We start from the raw sequence: 22,156 nt of genomic DNA, 5'->3' as shown, positions 1-22,156 counted from the left end.
TGTGTATTTCATTTCACATATGAGCCGCTTGTTATAGTAGGAGAGCATCTTCTGTAATATCAACTCTCTTAAACTTGTAGTTAGGACATTCTGTCTCTGAAGATAAGATAAGAATGTCACTTAGGATGCTTTTGTAATATGGCCCCAGGCCAACTACTTGCGTGATGGATCCCCTTCCTATTTAGTTCTTCTAATCATTTGACCCAGCTCTTCTTCCTTTTATCTTCTCCCTCATTAACACCTCTCTGCTCTCTGGCTCCTTTCCCTTAGCCTTCAAAACTGCTCGCGTCATCCTCCAATTTTTTAAGAAATCTTATCCTGACTCTTCCTCTGCCCAGAACTATCGTCCTGTCTCATAAGAACATAAGAACATAAGAAAGTTTACTAATGAGAGGAGGCCATTCAGCCCATCTTGCTCGTTTGGTTGAATTTTGAATGCTTGAATCAGATCACTGCATAGTCTTCTTTTCAAGACTGAATAGATTCAATTCTTTTAGCTTGTCTCCATATGAAATGCCTTTTCTTTTAAACTCAGGATAATTCTGGTTGCTCTTCTTTGCACTCTCCTCTAATCAGTACTTTCTGTTTTCTACATGTTAACCACTCCCTAATCCATGTGCATGTATTTCCTTGAATCCCTACTGCGTTCAGTTTGAGAATTAATCTTTTATGTGGGACTTTGTCAAAGGCTTTCTGGAAATCTAAATAAACCATGTCGTATGCTTTGCAATTATCCATTGTCAATGTTGCATCATCAAAAAAGTCAAGCAGGTTAGTTAGACACGATCTCCCTTTCCTAAAACCATGCTTACTGTCTCCCAGGATATTGTTACCATATAAGTAATTTTCCATTTTAGATCTTATTATAGTTTCCATAAGTTTAAATATAATAGAAGGATATTACCACCTCCATGCTTGACAGTAGGTATGGTGTTCTTTTCTTTGTACACCTCACCAGATGTTCTCCAAACGCAACGACTATCAGCGTGACCAAATAATTCGATTTTTGTTTCATCACTCCACAAAACCTTTGACCAGAACTCATATCCATCATTCAAATGCCGTTTTGCAAACTTTAAGCAATTGTCCTTGTGCCGTTTTCCTAAGAGTGGCTTTTTCCTTGGCTTGCAACCATTAAGACCTTCACCATGCAATACTCAACCTATGGTTGAAATGGAAACCCCAGTCCCACTTGCAGCCAATTATCTTTGAATATTGTTGGCAGTCAATCTCAGATTGTTATTAACCTTCCTCACAATACTTCTACTTGTTCTTGGTGAAAAAACCTTCTTTCTTCCAGACCAAGGGAGCGTTGTGAAAGTACCATGAGTCTTGTACTTCTTGATAATAGAAACAATAGCTGAAATTGGGATACTCAAATGCTTGGAAATCTTCTTGTATCCTTCTCCAGCTTTATGCCAATAAATAATATTCTGCCTAAGGTCTTCAGATAGCTCTTTACTTTTTCTCATAGCAATCATCCTATGCTTAACCCTTTTATACTCTCTACGGATGTTCACCTACAATTCAGTATTTTTTTAGACTTTTCTAGAATCAGGTTCTGCATTATCATATTGAAATTTCTAGCACCTTGTAGATAATATTATCATATCTCATAAATACTTTTGAATTAGCATTTTTTGAGTTTTGCAAAAAAAAGAAGTGGCTGAAATAAATGTAGCTATCTATTTATTGTAACATTTTCCTCATCCACAAAAGCAAAACTTTTGCTACAAAAGATTTTAGTTAAAATTCTTTGTTTGAGAAATGTCTAGAAATGAAAAATTTCCATTGGGATATTTAAACTTTTGACTACAACTGTATGTATATATATATATATATATATATATATATATATATATATATATATATATATATATATATATATATATATATATATATATACCCTACTCGCCTCAGTCCAGACGGTTGTCATGGTGATGCACTAGGGAGGCCACAATGTGGTTGATCCCTGGAGCCAGCGCTGCAGCCATTGTGTGTGCTGATGCGCTGGGGAGGCAAAATAGGCTGATCCCTGGAGTTAGCATTACACTTCAGCCATTAATATCAGGCAGAAGGATATCTACATCATCAGATGGAAGGAAACACAGATGGATCACATTAGTTTATAATAAAAGAAGCTATGTCTTAGTTGGTGCTTATCTTGGAGAGAGCTGAGTCCAATATCAGCATGAAGTTTTAACACCTAATCTCATGTAATGGAAATCATAAAGATGTGGATACGTCCAGTGACTACTGTGAATAGTGCAGCTGGCGACGAGGGAAAGACCTTGTGACAGCCTGGGGAGACAACTGACAGGAGGAAATAGACCCCATTGGGGCTAGCAAGGGTTAGCCACCCTAGCTGGCAGTATCCAGCTCTGTTTTCAAATGGAACAGAATGCTGGAGACACTCGCCCAAGGCTTCTAAGAAATTAATAAGAAAAAATACCCCTAGAGTCTGCGAGAGTGGGGGTAGAAGATGAATCAAGGTCTGACAACACAGTTAATGACTTAGGAAAGGAAATGGATAGGAGAATGGAAAGTACTTTGCAAAGGACTAGCTCAAGATCTGCAGTTAGCAAAGACATGGAGCTCCAGGTTTGTGTCTGTGGTTAGGGGGTTGAAGATTCATCAGGGGAGAATGAATGCTTAGGGAGAAGGGACAAGGGCCTTGCATTGATCAGTACTTTTTACGAAGTCAGTCAAATGAAATCCAGCAACAGGAAGCAAACCACAGTTTGCAGGATATCAGCAGCCCTGTCATAGATGAGAGGAGGACTTGCATAAACACAAATAGTGATGAAATCAATGATCCTTGTGAACCCGGTCAGATGAACCAGCATAATAGAGAAAAGAACCTCCATGGGCACAAGCCTGGAGTTAAATGGCCAAATGCTTCTGAGAAAACAATGTGGGGCACAGTAAACACAGATCTCTGTTTTGAAGTTAGGTGGAAAAGTCAAATAAGCTGGATAAATTTGGGGCTACCATTGATGCGTATGGAAGCGAGAGATTTGGAGTTGAAAAAGACAGGAGAAAGTACAAACTATTGCTGAAAAGTCTAGATGGCAGCAGAAGATTGAGAGCTTAGTTAGAGAAAGGAGGCAGCTGAGGAAGCAATGGAGGAGAGCAGAACAAAGTCGGAAGGAGGCACTCAATCTATTACAAAGGGTTATAAAAGATAAGCTTGCAACGTTGTGCAGAGCTGAGCGCCTACGGAAACGTTGCAAAACAGAGCGTGTGAAAACTAACTTTTATAAAGACCCATTCCAATTTGCAAAGAAGTTATTCACAGGGAGAAAAATGGCACACTAAAAGCAACTAAATCTGAGCTGGAGAGATGTCAAGGAAACACACACAGATTCAAAAAGGCAGGAGCCTATGTCGATTCCTTCAAACATCCCACCTATCAATCTACCAGAATACCAAATGGAGGACTGTGCACCTAAGTGGAAATAAGAACAAGCTGTGAAAAAGGAAAGGGCACCTCATCTCCAGGGCCTAACGTAAAGATTGTACAAGAGTGCCCCTGGTGCTCTATGTATCCTGTGAAAATTGATGAAAGTAGCATTGGAAAACAGGTTGTATCAATAGCATGGCGCCAAGCAGGTGGGGTCTTTATACTCAAAGAAAAAGATTCTACGAGTACCGGTCAGGTCAGTTTTCCTGTTAAAGGTGGAAGGCAGGATTTTCTTCAGCATTGTTGCTCAGAGGTTGTCAGCTTACCTATTAAAGAACTGCTTCATTGACACTTCAATACCGAAAGTCGGTATTCCAGATTTCCCAGGATACTTAGAGCAAATCATTGTGATCTGGCAGCAAATTCAAACAGCTAAAAAGGAAAGGAAGGAGCTCCAATGACATTTCTGGATTTAGCTAATGCATACAGTTCAGCACCACATGAGCTTCTTTCAGCAGCATTTGATTTTTTCAGTGTACTGAGAACAATAACAAACTTAGTGAAAGCCTACTTCGGAGATTTGCAATTTAGTTTTACAAAATCAAAATTAGAATTCACCACTACATGGCAGTATGTACCATTTCTCCAATGGAAGTAATTATTAGGGCATCAAAATGGGTAGTGTGAGGAGAACGCATGGCTTCTGGAATGCAACTTCCACCAGTTGGAGCATACACTGATAACATGACAATCATGACTATAACAGTAGCCAGCACTAATCGGTTATTAGACAAACTAATCAATAACATTGAATGGGCACAAATGCAATTCAAGCCCACTAAGTCAAGGAGCATTTCTATAATTAAAAGGTAAAGTAGTGGATAAGAGGTTCTACATTAACTGTGAGGCAATATCAACAGTGTCTGAGAATCCTGTAAAAAGTCTTTGGAGATGGTATGATGGAAACCTAAAGGGCACAGTTCATGTGGGAGAAGTGAGACAATAAGCAGTGCAAGGGTTGAAGAGCACAGACAACAGCGCTTTACTGGGCAAACTTAAACTCTGGTGCTTTCAGTTTGGTCTACTGCCAAGACTTCTGTGGCCACTCACTGTGTATGAGGTTTCCTTGACAACAGTAGAGAAGCTGGAAGTGCTAATCAGTTCATACGTCAGGAAATGGTTAGGAGTTCCATGCTGCCTCAGCAGAGTGGGACTGTATGGTAAAGGGATACTGCAGCTGCAAATCTCAGCTCTAACCTAGGAGTTTAAATGTGCCAAGGTCAATTGGAAATGACATTGATAGAGTCTCACAACGAATGTATGAGGGAGGCAGCACCTGTGTTGAAAACTGGAAGACAGTGGGTGGCAAAGGAAGCTGTGGAAGATGCAAAGGCTGCCCTTCATAGCAGTGATATCATGGGGCAAATACAGCAATGAAGAGGAGGCCTTGGTCTCAGTTGAGTTCCTCCTAAATGGTCAGCCCCAGCTCCACAGAGGAAGCTGGAAGTCAACGAGGTGCAAAAGCAGGAGAGAATGAGGTGTGTAAAGGCAGTTTCCCAGGCCATGCAGGGAGAATGGACGAGATGGGAGGGTGTGGAACAACGCAAGATCGACTGCCGAGATCTATGGACAATGGAACAGAGCAGGATCAGTTTCCTTATCAGGTCAACATATGATGTTCTCCCATCACCACAGAACCTTAATCTATAGGTAGGAGAGGATCCATTGTGTCCTTTGTGTTCATCGCCAGCTACATTAAGACACATTTTGATAGGATGTAAGGTGGGTCTTAACCAAGGACAGTTTACTTGGCGTCATGACCAGTTGCTGTGATATTTGGCTTTAGCATTGGAAGACAAGTGCAGCATGACCAACAGGTTGCCACCAGTGTATGACACACAAAGAACAACATTCCTACGTCCAGGGCAGCAGCTTCCAAGAAAGTGCTTATCTTGGCAAGAGCTGAGTCCAATACCAGCATGAAGTTTTAACACCTACTCTCATGTAATGGAAATCATTTTTTATATATATATATATATATATATATATATATATATATATATATATATATATATATATATATATAGATAGATAGATAGATAGATAGATAGATAGATAGATAGATAGATAGATATTCAATGTCTTTCCTATACTTATTGAGAAATGTATCTAACTGTAATGCTCACATATGAAACAATAAATATTATCAGTAGAGGGGCAGCAACTGCCGGTAATCAGTTAATCGATTTTTAATCACCATGGCTTTCGTTTTGCTAGCCTTAATTGAACATTCATTCATCGATTAATCAGTCTGGGGTCTCACTATGCATCACATTACTTGTACATGTCAGTGGCATTGGAAGGCTCGTAGAAGAATCTATACATTGCTGTTGAATAATAAATGGTTCTTAATGCATTGATGATTGATTTAAGAAATTGATTTGCTAATTGCACCTCTATATAGAAGTCTTCTACAGTGCTGGAGATATAGCCATTCTTAAGAAGTCGTTTAATACAATGGTGGCTGAACAGCTATTGCCAAACGTTTTGCATCACTATATAATTAAATAAATAATGTTATGTTAACATATTGAATTACATACCGGTTTGTATATATTTAATGAAAAACTGCCAAAATTGAAAGATTTGACTTTTCGAAATATAACGTAATACTGTACTACATAATAGCTTCCGGTAGACTTTTGCAATATCATTTTAGAGTTTCTTTGATTACATGATAAATAAAATATCATATTTTTAAAATTATGTCTCAATGCTAAAATTCTAGATGATGCAAAACTTTTGGCCATAGCTGTATATCGCTTTGCCGCTTATACTCTGTTGGAAATGTTATTGAATGATATGCTAGTCACAATACTAATTAACGATGAAGCATTAATGCAGGAGAATACTACTCAATAAGCAGGTTCTCTGATTGTGAAGGGACTCCCAATATTCATTTACTTTGCACTAGCAACCTCCCTGCTACTTTAAAGGATTAGTCAGGAAATTTGATGATCTATTATTTCTGTTGGAACAGCGATGGACAGATTAACAGATAACTTGGTGCACGTGGATGTTTAAACTGCTTGACTGCTAGTTTCTATAAACCCATCAGGAAATGAAATAGGCGTTCCTTTTTTGAATGATTCTTAACCAACGGTAGCAATTAGATGCAAATGTATACATTTTTAACATAGTCATGAAGTGAAACTTTTAATTCAACACAGAACACATATATTTCACATATGGCGATATTAATCATTTGCATTTTAGTAGCTCATGCAGCAATCATGGGGTTTCCATGCAGTTTTTTTTTTAACTCGAGACATTTACAAGAGAAAAACGTCTCGTGTAAAATGCTTTTTTGGGTTTCCATTCGGTCAGTTTATTTTACTCGAGTAAACCGGGCTTTTCACCCGACGTCATGCAAATGAATGGGAAAGGTGGGGGTTGATATGTAAATTAACTATGCGTAAAGTACTCGTGCTGTTTTTGAAGATTACTAGGGACATTTTGTGAAAATTTGGTTTCCATGCAAAGAGAACTAATACACGAATGAATCTAAGCTGCTGTAATAAAACAAAATACCCCGTGCCTGCTTGGTTAATAATGTGCTTTACTGCTCTTGACCAAATTGTTTTTCAATTTGAGGTGGCTCTTGCTGTCAGAGATGCTCTCCTTTCTTTTAAGTTGTGTTATTATTATTATTTTCTAAGCAGACGCCCTTATCCAGGGCGACTTACAATTGTTACAAGATATCACATTATTTTTACATACAATTACCCATTTACACAGCTGGGTTTTTACTGGCGCAATCTAGGTAAAGTACCTTGCCCAAGGATACAGCAGCAGTGTCCCCCACCTGGGATTGAACCCACGACCCTCCGGTCAAGAGTCCAGAACCCTAACCACTACTCCACACTGCTGTTTACTGTTGTGTTAAATATTAATGATGCAAACAAATAAAACACAGTTCTGAGAGGGCATCAACAACTTGGATGTTGCGCTGTTTTGGGCGATCCAGCTGGCTTATGATATCCAGTTCACAAACTATATTTATTAACGTGGAGGGCAGACGCGCGTTGTCTTTGGATATAGCTGGGATCAAAAAAGGACGGGAATTAATTCAGTTAAGCAGCTCACTTGCTCTTCGTGTTTAACTTTAGCGTAGTTTTTACAGCTGCTTTAATACTATAACTGCATAACGCAGTTCGTGGTAAGTGGTTTTATACAGAACTGTAAACCCACAACATATATACAACATGACTGACAAGACACAGCAAAAAACAATAAAAAAAGACTGCCTGCATTAGCATTACCATTAAGGTGAACTACTCTACTGTTAACCATAAAATCGCCCATCAGCCACTACTTTCTGCAGTCTTGGAATTCACAATAACAACAGACCTGATCCCTTGCAATATTTATAGTTAATAATAAACACGCTCATTAACATTTACGCGTGCCGGTTTCCATGCGAAGCGGCGTGGTTGTGTGTTTCGTCATTTACACGAGTAAATGAGATTTATCCTATCGCTCTCTTTGGCCGTTTTTTTTTTGACAAAAAACCTGATTTATCCGAGTAATTCTCCCAAACGTGCACGCACATCGCCATTTCACGTGTGAATTGACCCGCATGGAAACCCCATGATTGTTTCAGATTGTCAACGTATCTGCACACCATTGTGTTACAGGACTTATTCTGTACGCAGTTATACTTATGTTTAAACCCCTTGTCAAAACCGCTAGGGACTATTGTGGATAATATCGTCAATATTGGATTCTGGGGGAATGCATATACTATTAATATCCAAGAATCCAATGAGACAAATGGCAATAGTCAATTATTTAGTTGTTAGGTATCATCAAGATGAACTTAAAGAAGAAGAAGAAGAAGAAGAAGAAGAAGAAGAAGAAGAAGAAGAAGAAGAAGAAGAAGAAGAAGAAGAAATGCACACAACATTTATGTTAAAATAAATAAATAAATAAACAAACAAATAAATAAATAAAACACAGTTTATGTAACGCGTTCACATACATTAACTTTAAAAGAATGGGAAAACAATATCAGAATCTCTACTTTGTACCCGTTCATATATGCAGTGAGAGACTTTCTAATCTCAGTTTCACAGGCTCAATACAATAATGTCATAATTTATTCATGAATATGTTTCCCTATATAATCGTTTTATAATATAATAAAAACGATCAGAAATGTATAAAATAACAACTTTACTCTACGGACAATCAAGTATATTAAAATATATCGAAAAATACATTACATTATCACATATTGAAATACCTATATGTTTTTTTTCCATAGGCAATGATATTACACATATAACGTTTTGACCCGCTATATACAGTATATTTACCTAGTCTACTTGACGGATCTACGTTTAGTGGTTAATTTTTAGTGATGTAAAAACACAATGATTTATTAAAAGTTGTATTAATATTGTTTTAATAAGTAAAACATATCACGTCAACTTAAACTGTCTGAGTAGCTTGTAAGAGGTCAGTAGTTAAAACCCATTGATTAAAAAACAAACCTCTTAATCCCAGGTGTGTGGCTCTGGGGATACTGTCTATATGTGAGAAGTGTAATGACGTTATTCTCAGAGAAACGAGCGGAACGACTAGCTTATAAATAGAGAAAGTTTCCAAGCAACAGGAATATCCAGGCAAAGGGCTGAGTGGCAGGACTAGATTGTTAGCTAGAGCACTTTGAAAAGGGGAAGAGACCACGTAATTGTAAGAATTAGCCTTTAAATTTCAAAATCAAGACAGAGCTCAACAGCATTCTACTCCAGCGCTGCAGAGCTCAGAATCATGGACAGCTTCACAGTGAGGACGGCTCTCTGTCTGGGCATCTGCCTATCTATTCTCGTCATTGCCTGCCAGGGACAGACGGGACTCGAGGACGGAACACAATCACAGGAGGAGCAGTATCCTCAGCAGAGATATGCAGCCCGAGAACTGGTAAGCGGCAAAGGCTAGTTTCAATGGGGACAATACGTATTAAAAGCATGGGGGAATTGTATATCAGAACAACTTTGTGTTGGTCTTGTACCAAACAACCTTTAACAAAGTGCCAACCCTTATATTCCCAGAATTAGAATGAGTTACTAACCAAATCACAACAATTAAATAGCGTTGCTTGTGGTCAGAAAGGAAAGGCTGCTTGACAGCGAATAAGGAAACGCTAGGTTCGTAAATAGACAACGAAATTTATTCCTGGAGGCACAAATATTGAATAAACAACTTAATTAATTGCCTGTTGTAAATACTTCATCAAATGGAACAGCACGAAAAATAAAAACAATCTAAATAATAAGTGCAACATAAACCCACACAGCCAAAATAACATCTAATAATCGGTTTGATCTCACCAGTAGGAAGTCGGCAAAGCTGCCCATTAATCCTCTGCGAGGTAGAATAAACCCAACAGACAAACTGTAATCCCCATAATGGCGTTATTACAGCGAAGGTTTCTTTTTCCTTGAATTCATGCACACACGTGAGAGAGCAACGCTGCTTAATTAGTATGTTTACATTGCAACATAACAGAAGCGGTTCTGCCAGGTGTCACAGCCTAATGCTCACCCCCGGCTAACCTAGGCTAATTCTCACCCCCGCGAATTTTAGTTTGGGCTAATTCCCATCCCCGTCGTGGTAATTAGCCTAGGGGTGAGAATTAACCTGGGCTAAAATTTGTCATACTGCCCCTTTCTATCTTCAATCTCTCATGTCTCCTTATATACCCTCTCGCCTTCTCCATCACCCTCCCCTGGCCGACTTGTTCTTTTCCCGTGTCCCCCCTGTGGTGGACCCAGCAATCGGTTAACCTCAGGACTGTTCAGTCTTTTACTGCTTTCTGCCGTCTTCTCAAAAACCACTTATTCAATCTTTCTTTGTAAATTCCTATGTATTTTCCTTTATTTTATATATAGGCTATGTTTGTTTTTGCATTTGTATTGCCTGTAATTTATTATTATTTTATTATGTATTTCTTAGCAGATTTACAGTCGTAAACAAAAATACATTTCAAGAATCACAGTACAAGTAATAATACATAAGAGCAAGATAAAAATACAATGACTTTGGTTCTAGCAAGTACAAGTATATCAAAATACGATTCAATAACGGAGCAGATAACAGTGTCAGTGATCAGGATATGATTAAATACAAAATACTACAGATTAAATAACACTTGTGACAGATTACAGTACTCTAAAGTACAGGATTAACTCAACGCGCGGGGTCCAGAGAGTTACGTCTTCGGAATGTAGATAAATAAATGAACCAGACACAACGGTAAGAGATCATATGCTGTATATCAGTTTAATTTCATGAGTTTGATTTTATCAGGTTCGTGTTCTTGTTGCCTTTTATATATTAATTTACATTTTGTTTAACTAAGTAGCTAATCAGATTTGTAAACAATATGTGTGTAGTGCATTTTACCGTTAGATTTTACCGTTTAGCGATGTAGGCAAATCATGTAAAGGTATTTCATGTTTTAACTATTATTTCGACACTGCAGACCTGTATACAAGTCTAGGGAAATAACATAGCAGTAAACCGATCTCATATACGATGTGTATATCTGTGGCTGTTTTATTTTTATTTTTTTCCAGTATGGATTCTGTTTATTTAATTGTCCTATAGGGTAGTGTAACTCCTTAGTGCTGAAAGACTTAATGACATTGTACCTTAAGATTTTGGCGGTATTAGTGGACATTTACTGCAGAAATGTTCTGAAAACTGATTATAAGAATGGATGCGCTGTACATCAGTTTTACCCAAATCTTATGCGTATGTTTTATTGTTCTACATAGCCTTTTTTTTAATTAAGCTTTATCACAACACTCTTAAAATCAGGCATCAGGGATATTCTTTTGTTTTGTTTTGTTTTTTTGTTTGTTTTTTAAACAACCCAACACATACTTTTTTTACCTGGTAAGTTGAACAAAAGTTTATATGCAATTTTGCACATTGAAAAATCTTATAGAACATTTAAACACAACAAATGTGTTTTGTTAATTTAATTTTAGTTTAATAAGGCAATATAATTATTATTATTATTATTTATTTCCGCCCTTATCCAGGGCGACTTACAATTGTTACAAGATGTCACATTATTTTTACATACAATTACATTATATTTTACACATTATTATTATTATTATTATTATTATTATTATTATTATTATTATTATTATTATTATTATATGCATTTACTTGTAAAACAAATGCTGTCTTTTTATTTCTCGTTTCTACCTTATGTGGCATTACTTAGCATGTGTTGGTTAAAGTTATTTCCCATATTATTATTATTATTATTATTATTATTATTATTATTATTATTATTATTATTATTATTATTTATTTCTTAGCAGACACCCTTATCCAGGGCGACTTACAGTCGTAAACAAAAATACATTTCAAGTATTAATACAATTAAGAGCAAGATAAATACAATGACTTTGGTTCAAGCAAGTACAAGTGTGACAAAATACAATTAAAAAATACAGCAGATAACAGTGTCAGTGATAGTTACATCAGGATATGATTAAATACAAAATACTACAGATTAAACACTTGGCATATTATAGTACTCTGAAGTACAGGATTAAATGCAGTAAAATAGGGGGTAGATAAGAGCAAATAAAGCGCATTTAAGGAAGGGTGATAAGTGTCTCAGGGGAAAAACAGAGTTCTATAGGTGCTGTGTGAAGAGGTGAGTCTTAAGGAGGCGCCGGAATGTGGTCAGGGACTGGGCAGTCCTGACATCTGTAGGAAGGTCATTCCACCACTGCGGAGCGAGGGTTGAGAAGGAGCGGGCTCTGGAGGCAGGGGAGCGTAGAGGAGGTAGAGCCAGTCTTCTAGTGCAGGCGGAGCGGAGAGGTCGAGTGGGGTGTAGGGAGAGATGAGGGTCTGGAGGTAGCTGGGTGCAGTCTGGTCAAGGCATCTGTAGGCTAGTACCAGAGTCTTGAACTGGATGCGAGCGGTGATCGGGAGCCACAGCAAAATATAAAGGATTAGCTACATTAGCAATGTGTGTATTTATATTATTGCTCAGTCATGATAATGACTTCAAGGATAACAACTGCTACAGAAGCAAAAATGAGGTTGCTCTGGGTTGTCAGAGCTCATTAAAACCAAAATGTTCTCCTTGGCTCCACTCCCCAGAGGCTCCCCCCCCCCTCCCCCCTAGGAATTATTTCTGGAGCCACCCCTGAACATAAAGCAAAACAGATCGAGGATCTTTGAAAGGCGGATCCCCAAAACTTCGTTAAGGAGAAATGCCTTCCTAACCCAACAGAAGCCATTAATAATAAAAAAATAACACTTTTTATTTTTCAGAGTAACTATTTAGAATGCCTGGCCAGACTAGAGTGGTACGCTATAATAGACCACTAATAATTCATCATTATATGTGACGGTATATGTGTAAAAACAATTTTGTCCCATAAACATCAAGGTGATCCCCATCTTTAGAAGATGACTGATTGGGATACTGTACAAGCAGACCCTGTAGCGTGTCTGTTACTGTTGCGTTTGTTTTCACAGGTAGACGCGTTGGAAGGGCTGCTGGAGAACAACAGCGACACAATTGCAGTGGAGAAGAAGGCCAGTCAGATCCCGCGGGTAAGGGCTCCTTTTGTCTCCCCGCCATCAGCGCAGTAACACGCAAGGGGGAGAGGCCCAATGCAGCCGCTCCATACACATGCCATACAGCCATCAACAGGGTGCAGTATTACTGTAGACGGCGGAGAGAGTCATGTCTGTCTCCTGCTTTACACTGAGTGAAAATCTACAAAAATCAGGGGCAAGTTCCGCTTGCCGACGGATTTGGAATGCAAGGTGTTTCAATTGTACCGACCCGTTAGTACTGCTTCTAAAACGCTGTGATCAATTGTTTTGGTTTACTAACTGTGCTTCCACATTACATAATGTTGCTTTTTAGTATTTTATTAGTTTATGAATGGGTTAATCTGCTACACTGGTCTACAGACCGGTAAATGTATGTTAAGTGAGATCGAGTCCCAGTCAAAACGCATTTCAAAGAATGCTACAACAAATATTTTAGTATTATATACAGGGTATGGGATGTGAATGCTAACATGGATTAATTACTCCACAAAATGTGTAGCTGTCTTTAACTACAGTACTACTATAAACTACACGTCTCCAGTGTCAGTGATTTGAAAAACGTGCTGGTTAAAAAAAAATAAATTAAATGTTATAGGACGAAAACATGGCAATTGCTTTTAGATTACGCATCACAAAAACGTCCATATAAATTATATATATATATATATATATATATATATATATATATATATATATATATATATATACTGCTGTTGAAGTTTTGGGGTTCTTCCAAACGGGATTTCACTATTTATAGTTATCTTTGTATTCCAGATAGTGTTGTTTATTCAACAATCAGGGTAATCAACAGAATGCAACTTGCGGATGTTTTTTTTTTCGTTCTTGTGCAAATATTGAAAATCCTGGCTGATGACAAGTTTGTTGATTTAGTTCGGGCTTGGTGCCGATTTTGTGTAGGTCTGATGTTTTTGTGTTGTACAAACTGTCGAAATCGTCTCTCAAGTGTTCAAATCTTAGACTTCTTTGGCACGCCAAAAATAAATAAATAAATTAACTTATATTTTATTTGCTCCTAGTTTGTGGTGCTCTTTTCATTTTGACGTCATAAAACTAGTACACAAATAAAGCAGACGAAATTCAACACAACACCAATTAGTAGGATTTGACTGGTACGACTTCCAACATACATTAGTAATGCATACAATTCGTGGTTACAGCGACCACAGCGGAAGTGCTTCCGGAGAATAAGGGAAGGGACCTGAGTGAAACATGTAGAGTTATAATAATATGCTATTTGTCTATTGCCTTGTTTTTGTTCCATAACAGTGTGATGTTGGCGAGCGATGTGCCCTTAAATACGGGCCCAGGATCGGCAAACTATGCGACTGTCTCCGGGGTGCCGCGTGCAACACCTTCCTCCTGAGGTGCTACTAAACCACGCGCCGACCACCGGGGAGACTTCCTGCCAGAACGGAAACCCCGCCATCTTAACTCTTGTTTTAAAATAGATTGTGCTGCTCAATGTATTCTGTTTTCTTTTTTGTTTTGTTTTGAATATGTATATGTGATTTTAACTAAGCCCTATAAATTGATTATTTAAAAAGAATGGATTGATAAGGTGTGTATTGTACCTTGGTATATTTTACACAGTATACATTAATGATGAATCACCTTTAAATGTTTCCTTAATAAAAACAAAGTGCATTCAAGTTTATCCACATTTGTGAGTTGCGGTATGTCCCACGATCATTTTCAATTTTATGCTAAACATGATTAATGTGTTTCTGGTTATTAAGTTATATTAAAGTAACATTTGATTTATGCAGGAGCCACCAACAAGCAAGTTATAGCAGCAGAGTTTTAGATGACATTGAAAAAAATATATTTCTAAATTCTCTACAGTCTACAGCTATAGCCAAAAGTTTTGCACAACTTCCACTCACACTGTAACAATCTCAACTCTAGTGGGAAAGTCAAATAGTTTTAAATAATTGACGATAAGAGAACCACAGGCAATAAAGCATATATTAGAGGAAGAGTTGAGTACGAGATCCAAGAAAATACACACTGGGTAAGTCAGGCTTCATTACAATAATAATATATTATGGAAGTTAAAAAAAAACACCAAGATAGAATAGAAATACTAGAGAACAAGAGTAAAAGTAATCAATGAGGAAGACAAGGGGAATAAGAAACAATTAGAACAAATAAATTATTGAGTCCCAATAGGACCTGTCTTATAAGACACAATATTTACAACATATTTACAACATGTTTGAGACAGTTGATTCCACAAAATTAACTTATCGGGCAACTTTGAGTCCTCGTTTGCCCAAATAGGCAGAGTCCTTAAAAAAAACAAACAGAATAAGAAAAAAAATGTCCAACAAGTGTCCAGTGAACTTAACTGGGCATAATAAAGAAAAGAGAACACTAAAAATCAAACTGAGCCTTCTGTTCTGAGATGCTCGTTTAACCCCAATAAATAAACAATACTTATTTGAACGGCAAAAATGGATCCAGCACAATAAGTGAATAAAATGGCTTGATCTCACCCAGTGCAGGAATCGTAATGGCAGTAACTCCCTGGCTATGGAAAACTTACAACAAACAATTTCCCCAATTGTAATGTAGTTTGTAAAGTAAGTTTTCTTTCAAATTCCAGGGAAGAACAAGAACTGATTGGCGAGATGGTAGCCAGGTATCCAAAGACTGATTATAACAGACTTGAATATTTCTAAATGAATTCGCTGTGGTGAATATAAACTCAGCTAAAGTTTCTAGCAAAACTGAATTGATTAAATTTCTTTCCTGAGTTTTTTTTACAGAGGTAGATTAGAATATACTTTTTCTAACACACACTCTTCTCTCTCCGCTCTTCACAAAATATGACCCCTACTAAACATACAGGTGCCTATAATAATGAAATGGCCAAATAGCCTAATGAGAGTGAGAGGAACGGTAGTTCCTCGTGCAAGTTAGAAAAAGCTTGTTGGAAACTACTGAGACTCTCTATACAGCTCTGTGGCGGAGTGTCCCGCCCCTATGTATTTATTTATTATTATTTGTATTTGTTTGTGGCGCGGATAAAAGCGCCGCGTCTTTTGTTATTGTTTTTTATATTTATATTAAAAAAAAACAGTGAGGATGCATGACTGATCAGCTACTGATTATTTAACTAGCTGACAGTCATGCATCCTTACCAAACGCGTGCAGACTGTGGCCGAGGTGTAATAAGATAATTAACAGCTAGTTAACCCCTCGGCCAGAGTATAAGAACCTGCAGCTGTCCGTACTGCAGGGTGGAGTGTACAGAGGAGAGTACGGGGAGCGGAGAGAGAGAGAGAGAGAGAGAGAGAGAGAGAGAGAGAGAGAGAGAGAGAGAGAGAGAGAGAGAGAGAGAGAGAGAGAAGAAATAACAGCATTTAAAAAAACGACTGCTAAACAGTATTTGTTTATTCGTTTGGCCCTTGTGCCTTTTTGTTTTGTGTTTTGTTGTTTGTTTAAATCTTTTGTTTTGTTTATTTATTCATTAAAAACACTGAGTGCAGTAGCATTCAGCTTCACCCGCCCATCCACTGTTTTGGTTTCATCCTGCCATCCTGCCACATGCTCCAAGAGTTTTGCTGTTTTCACCATATTGCAGCGGCAAAACTAAATCACTTAGAATTACCATCTGTACCAGTACAATTTGTCAAGGCACCGACTAGAGGGGAGGCATGCCTTGATTTAGTCTTTTCAAATAATGAAGACAGAATAACTAAAACAGAGGTCAGAGAGCCATTGGCAAACTCAGACCACAACATGGTCTCATTTGAAGTATTTTTTAAAACCCCAAAAGTAATGACTAAAGCTAAGGTTTACAATTTTAGAAAAGCAAACTATAAAGGTATGAAACAGAGACTAACAGAAGTAGATTGGAGTAAAATAAAGAAAACATCCACAGAAAAAGGATGGCTGTTTTTTAAAAAATGTAGTACTAGATGCGCAAAATAATTACATCTCAAAAGTAGAGAAATCTAAATCCAAAACAAAATGGCCAAAATGGTAATAGATCAATTAAAAAAATATTCAGCAAAAAAAGGCACTTTACAGGGTGTTTAAAAGGGACCAAAAACAAAGTACACAGAAAGAGTACTTGGAACTGCAAATACAAGTCAAAAAGGAAATTAGAAATGCCAAGAGAGAGATAGAAATCAATATTGCTAAGGGAGCTAAAACCAATTCCAAAATGTTTTTCCAATATTATAACAGTACGAGAACATTCAAAAATGAGGTTAAATGTCTAAAAGACACAAATGGCAAAATCATAGATGAAGAAAAAAAATAGCAAATATATTAAATGATTACTTTTCACAGGTTTTTACAAAGGAGGACACGGACAACATGCCCCACATGTCGACCTGTTCCTATCCAATTTTAAATAACTTTAGCATAACAGAGGCAGAAGTGTTAAAGGGACTAGGAGCTCTTAAAATAAACAAATCCCCTGGGCCGGATGAGATCCTCCCAATAGTACTCAAAGAAATGAAAGAAGTTATTTACAAACCGCTAACCAAGATCATGCAACAGTCTCTTGACACAGGGGTTGTACCGACAGACTGGAAAATAGCAAACGAGATACCAATCCACAAAAAGGGAGACAAAACCGAACCAGGTAACTACAGACCAATAAGCCTGACTTCTATTATATGTAAACTTATGGAAACTATAATAAGATCCAAAATGGAAAATTACCTATATGGTAACAATATGCTGGGAGACAGTCAGCATTGTTTTAGGAAAGGGAGATCGTGTCTAACTAACCTGCTTGAATTTTTTGAGGATGCAACATTGACAATGGATAATTGCAAAGCATACAACATGGTTTATTTAGATTTCCAGAAAGCTTTTGACAAAGTCCCACATAAAAGATTGATTCTCAAACTGAATGCAGAAGGGATTCAAGGAAATGCATGCACATGGATTAGGGAGTGGTTAACATGTAGAAAACAGAAAGTACTGATTAGAGGAGAAACCTCAAAATGGAGCGAGGTAACCAGTGGTGTACCACAGGGATCAGTATTAGGTCCTCTGCTATTCCTAATCTACATTAATGATTTAGATCATTCAAAATGATCTAGACAGCATTCAGAACTGGGCAATACATGGCAAATGACATTTAATAGAGAAAAGTGTAAAGTATTGCATGCAGGAAATAAAAATGTGCATTATAAATATCATATGGGAGATACTGAAATTGAAGAAGGACTATGAAAAAGACCTAGGAGTTTATGTTGACTCAGAAATGTCTTCATCTAGACAATGTAGCGAAGCTATAAAAAAGGCCAACAAGATGCTTGGATATATTGTGAGAAGTGTTGAATTTAAATCAAGGGAAGTAATGTTAAAACTTTACAATGCATTAGTAAGACCTCACCTAGAATATTGTGTTCAGTTCTGGTCACCTCGTTACAAAAAGGATATTGTTGCTCTAGAAAGAGTGCAAAGAAGAGCAACCAGAATTATCCCGCATCTAAAAGGCATGTCGTATGCAGACAGGCTAAAAGAATTGAATCTATTCAGTCTTGAACAAAGAAGACTACGCGGTGATCTGATTCAAACATTCAACATCCTAAAAGGTATAGAGTGTCGACCCAGGGGACTTCTTTGACCTGAAAAAAGAAACAAGGACCAAGGGTCACAAATGGAGATTAGATAAAGGGGCATCCAGAACAGAAAATAGGAGGCACTTTATTACACAGAGAATTGTGATTGTCTGGAACCAACTCCCCAGTAATGTTGTTGAAGCTGACACCCTGGGATCCTTCAAGAAGATGCTTGATGAGATTCTGGGATAAATAAGCTACTAATAACCAAACAAGCAAGATGGGCTGAATGGCCTCCTCTCGTTTGTAAACTTTCTTATGTTCTTATGTTCTTATGTACCAAAAGTTTGAAACTTTCTTACATCAAATGTGCTATAAGTCATCAAACAAAGGTAAAATTGTTATTTTCCTCCTTGTTCTTCTTCTGTTTCTTACTTTTTATTAGTGTGTAGCAACAGAAAAGCTAAATAACTGGACATTTACCAATCATGTGATTTCACATGTTTGCCCACAACAAAATAAACCAGGGAACGCAAGCAGTTTGATATCCACACCATTTATATTAAACAATTTCTTTATGTTTTAAAACAGCACATATCGCACAAAAAAATTAATACAAATAAAGTTGTTTGAACTTGCAATATGAGGTCCTTGAAGAGCACCCGACCTGCCCACTGTGCCACTGCACAGTTGTTGAAATACATTCATTTTTTAAGCTTACATTCATGCCTGACCAGCTATTGCTGAAAACTTGAAGATTCTGTTCGATTCTAGAAATGTTCTATTTCCTGTTTGAAAATATCCAGTTTCCTGTTTGTTTGGTAGATACCATAGAATGGAATTGTACACGAGAGTTGCATGTAGCTTCCTTATCTAATTAAGTAAATAAAAGGAATAATTTATTAGGTACAAATAAATAAATGATTTCAATAAATGCATAAATGTTGGTCTAAGAACGTGAACTCCTTTTAACATACAGAAAAACATTTGGTCCCCGAGAGTATCCCCTGGTAAAGGCACTACCATGTGGTGTACAGGGTGAGTCGTACAGTCAGGGGAGTGCAGGGGTCCCCAAGGGTCTCACCTGGTAAAGGTACAGCCGTGTGGTGTGCAGGGTGAGTCACACAACCAGAGGAGTGCAGGTTCACTTCCTGGCTGTACCAATCTGTCGATCTTTTCTGCGGACTCCATGAGCACTGGCTCTGGCACTAGGCTAGAGAGGAAAAATTGTCAGGGACTGTTTCTCCTCACTGCACTGCAGTGGGCCCTATTGGCCAGGCACACACTGAGTCCTGCAGGTCTGGAGTTTGTCCACTAGGAGGCGGTAGCTCACATCCGCTGTGGAGTTCCTGGGTGTAAAGAGGTGATTGGCTTGGGGATCAGAGGACGTCCTGCCGACCTTCAGTTCTCCTGAGCTGCAGTGGGGAGTTGCTACTGTGCAGGGATGTAATTGGACATTCTAAATTGGGGTGAAAGTCTTCACATTTGTGAAATAATTGGATACTTTTAGGTTTAATATATTTTTGTGGTACCATTGCTGTGTCAAAATATCAAGGTGTTACCACTGTAGCTGTCTCTATAAGGTGGCAAAGCATAGGAAAAGCTTAGCCTGGCTAAAGTTGGCATCTGATTTGACGCATCTCAGAGACTAAAGAAACACCTAATATATGTTTTATATTATATTGTATATAACCACTAGCATGCTGTAGACGTGAATACAGGTAAATCCAGCCTGATCCACTAGCGTGCTGTAGATGTGAATACAGGTACAGTGCCTTGCATAAGTATTCACCCACCTTCGACTTTTCTACATTTTGTAGTGTTACAACCTGGAATTAAAATGGATTTCATTGGGATTTTTACCATTTGACTTACACAACATACTTAACACTTTGAAGGTGCAAAATATTTTTTTTATTGTGACACAAAAGTTAATTAAACAAAAAAAAGACATTTGTTGGTTGCATAAGTATTCACCCCCCTGAGTCAATACTTGGTAGAAGCACCTTTGGCAGCAATTACAGCTGTGAGTCTTTTTAGGTAAGTCTCTACCAGCTTTGCACATCTGGATCCTGCAATTTTTGCCCATTCTTCTTGGCAAAATGGCTCAAGCTCTGTCAAGTTGGATGGAGACCGTTGGTGAACAGCAATTTTCAAGTCTTGCCACAGATTCTCAATCGGATTGAGGTCTGGTCTTTGACTGGGCCATTCTAAGACATTCAGTTTCTTGTTTTTAAACCACTCCAGTGTGGCTTTGGCTGTGTGTTTAGGGTCATTGTCCTGCTGGAAGGTGAACCTCCGCCCCAGTCCCAGGTCTCTTGCAGACTGAAACAGGTTTTCCTCTAGAATTTCCCTGTATTTGGCTCCATCCATCTTGCCCTCAATCCTGACCAGTTTCCCAGTCCCTGCCGATGAAAAGAATCCCCATAACATGATGCTGCCACCACCATGCTTCACCATGGGGATGGTGTTCTCAGGGTGATAAGCAGTGTTGGCTTTGCGCCACACATAGCATTTTGCGCTACGGCCACAAAGTTCAATTTTGGTCTCATCAGACCAGATAACCTTTTTCCACATGTTTGCTGTGTCTCCCACATGCCTTTTGGCAAAATCCAAACGGGATTTGATATGGGTTTTTTTCAGCAATGGTTTAAAGCCCAGCTTTGTGGAGCATCCGGGTTATAGTTGTCCCATGGATGGTTTCTCCCATCTCAGCTGTGGATCTCTCCAGCTCCTTCAGAGTTACCATTGGCCTCTTGGTTGCTTCTCTGACTAATGCCCTCCTTACCTGGTCACTGAGTTTTGATGGACGGCCTTCTCTAGGCAGAGTCACGGTTGTGCCATATTCTTTCCATTTTTTAATAATGGATTTAACGGTGCTCCAGGGGATGTTCAAAGTTTGGGATATTTTTTATAACCCAACCCTGATTGGTGCTTCTCCAGAACTTTATCCCGGACTTGTTTTGATAGCTCCTTGTTCTTCATGATGCTGTTTGTTTAGATATGCTCTCTAACAAACTCTGGGGCCTTCCAGAAACAGGTGTATTTAATCTGAGATCATGTGACACTTTAATTGCACACAGGTTTACTCCATTCAACTAATTATGTGACTTCTGAAGGCAATTGGTTGCACCAGAGCTTATTTAGGGGTGTCACAGCAAAGGCTGAGCATGGCTGGGGGGGAGGGCTTGGTTTGGCTGGTGTGTCCTTGGCTCACCGCGCATCAGTGACCCCTGTAGTCTGGCCAGGCGCCTGCAGGCTTACCTGTAAGCTTCCCAGAGCTGCATTGTCCTCTGACGCTGTAGCTCTGGGTTGGTATTATATAAAAGAAATACAATACTAGTTCTAATATTTATCGTTCAAACACCTAGTACGCATTTCTTAATAAGGAACAACAATCATTTAGCACATTACCCAGATGACACACAGTAGAATTGTTACTTTCCGATGTCATTCAGTTAGTTTGATCCATCAAATATGACATAACATAAAACACAGTCATTGCGATTAAAATTAGGGGACACAAATTCAACTCCTCATG

The 22,156-nt window shown here is 38.2% G+C and overlaps 1 protein-coding gene across 1 annotated transcript; it reads left to right on the top strand.

Annotated features, from left to right (window-relative positions):
- Positions 1–9,068: 9,068 nt before the first annotated feature.
- Positions 9,069–14,741, top strand: LOC117395154 (cocaine- and amphetamine-regulated transcript protein). Its single transcript, XM_033994012.3, has 3 exons — positions 9,069–9,388; positions 12,983–13,060; positions 14,354–14,741. Exons 1-3 carry the CDS (start codon positions 9,239–9,241, stop codon positions 14,459–14,461), a joined length of 336 nt encoding a protein of 111 aa, XP_033849903.3. The 5' UTR covers positions 9,069–9,238; the 3' UTR covers positions 14,462–14,741.
- Positions 14,742–22,156: the final 7,415 nt, after the last annotated feature.

The sequence above is a fragment of the Acipenser ruthenus genome, chromosome 32 (genome assembly GCF_902713425.1).
Source record: "Acipenser ruthenus chromosome 32, fAciRut3.2 maternal haplotype, whole genome shotgun sequence".
Taxonomy (NCBI): Eukaryota; Metazoa; Chordata; class Actinopteri; order Acipenseriformes; family Acipenseridae; genus Acipenser; species Acipenser ruthenus.
Note: the sequence above shows the minus strand (reverse complement) of the source record. Positions and strands in the feature narration are given on the sequence as shown.

What these genes read in the sequence shown, in the direction of transcription:
- LOC117395154 (XM_033994012.3), top strand. Translation starts at nt 9,239, where the DNA reads ATGGACAGCTTCACAGTGAGGACGGCTCTCTGTCTGGGCATCTGCCTA. An exon ending in GATATGCAGCCCGAGAACTG is followed by an intron (nt 9,389 to 12,982) that starts GTAAGCGGCAAA and finishes TTGTTTTCACAG; the next exon opens with GTAGACGCGTTGGAAGGGCT. An exon ending in AGGCCAGTCAGATCCCGCGG is followed by an intron (nt 13,061 to 14,353) that starts GTAAGGGCTCCT and finishes GTTCCATAACAG; the next exon opens with TGTGATGTTGGCGAGCGATG.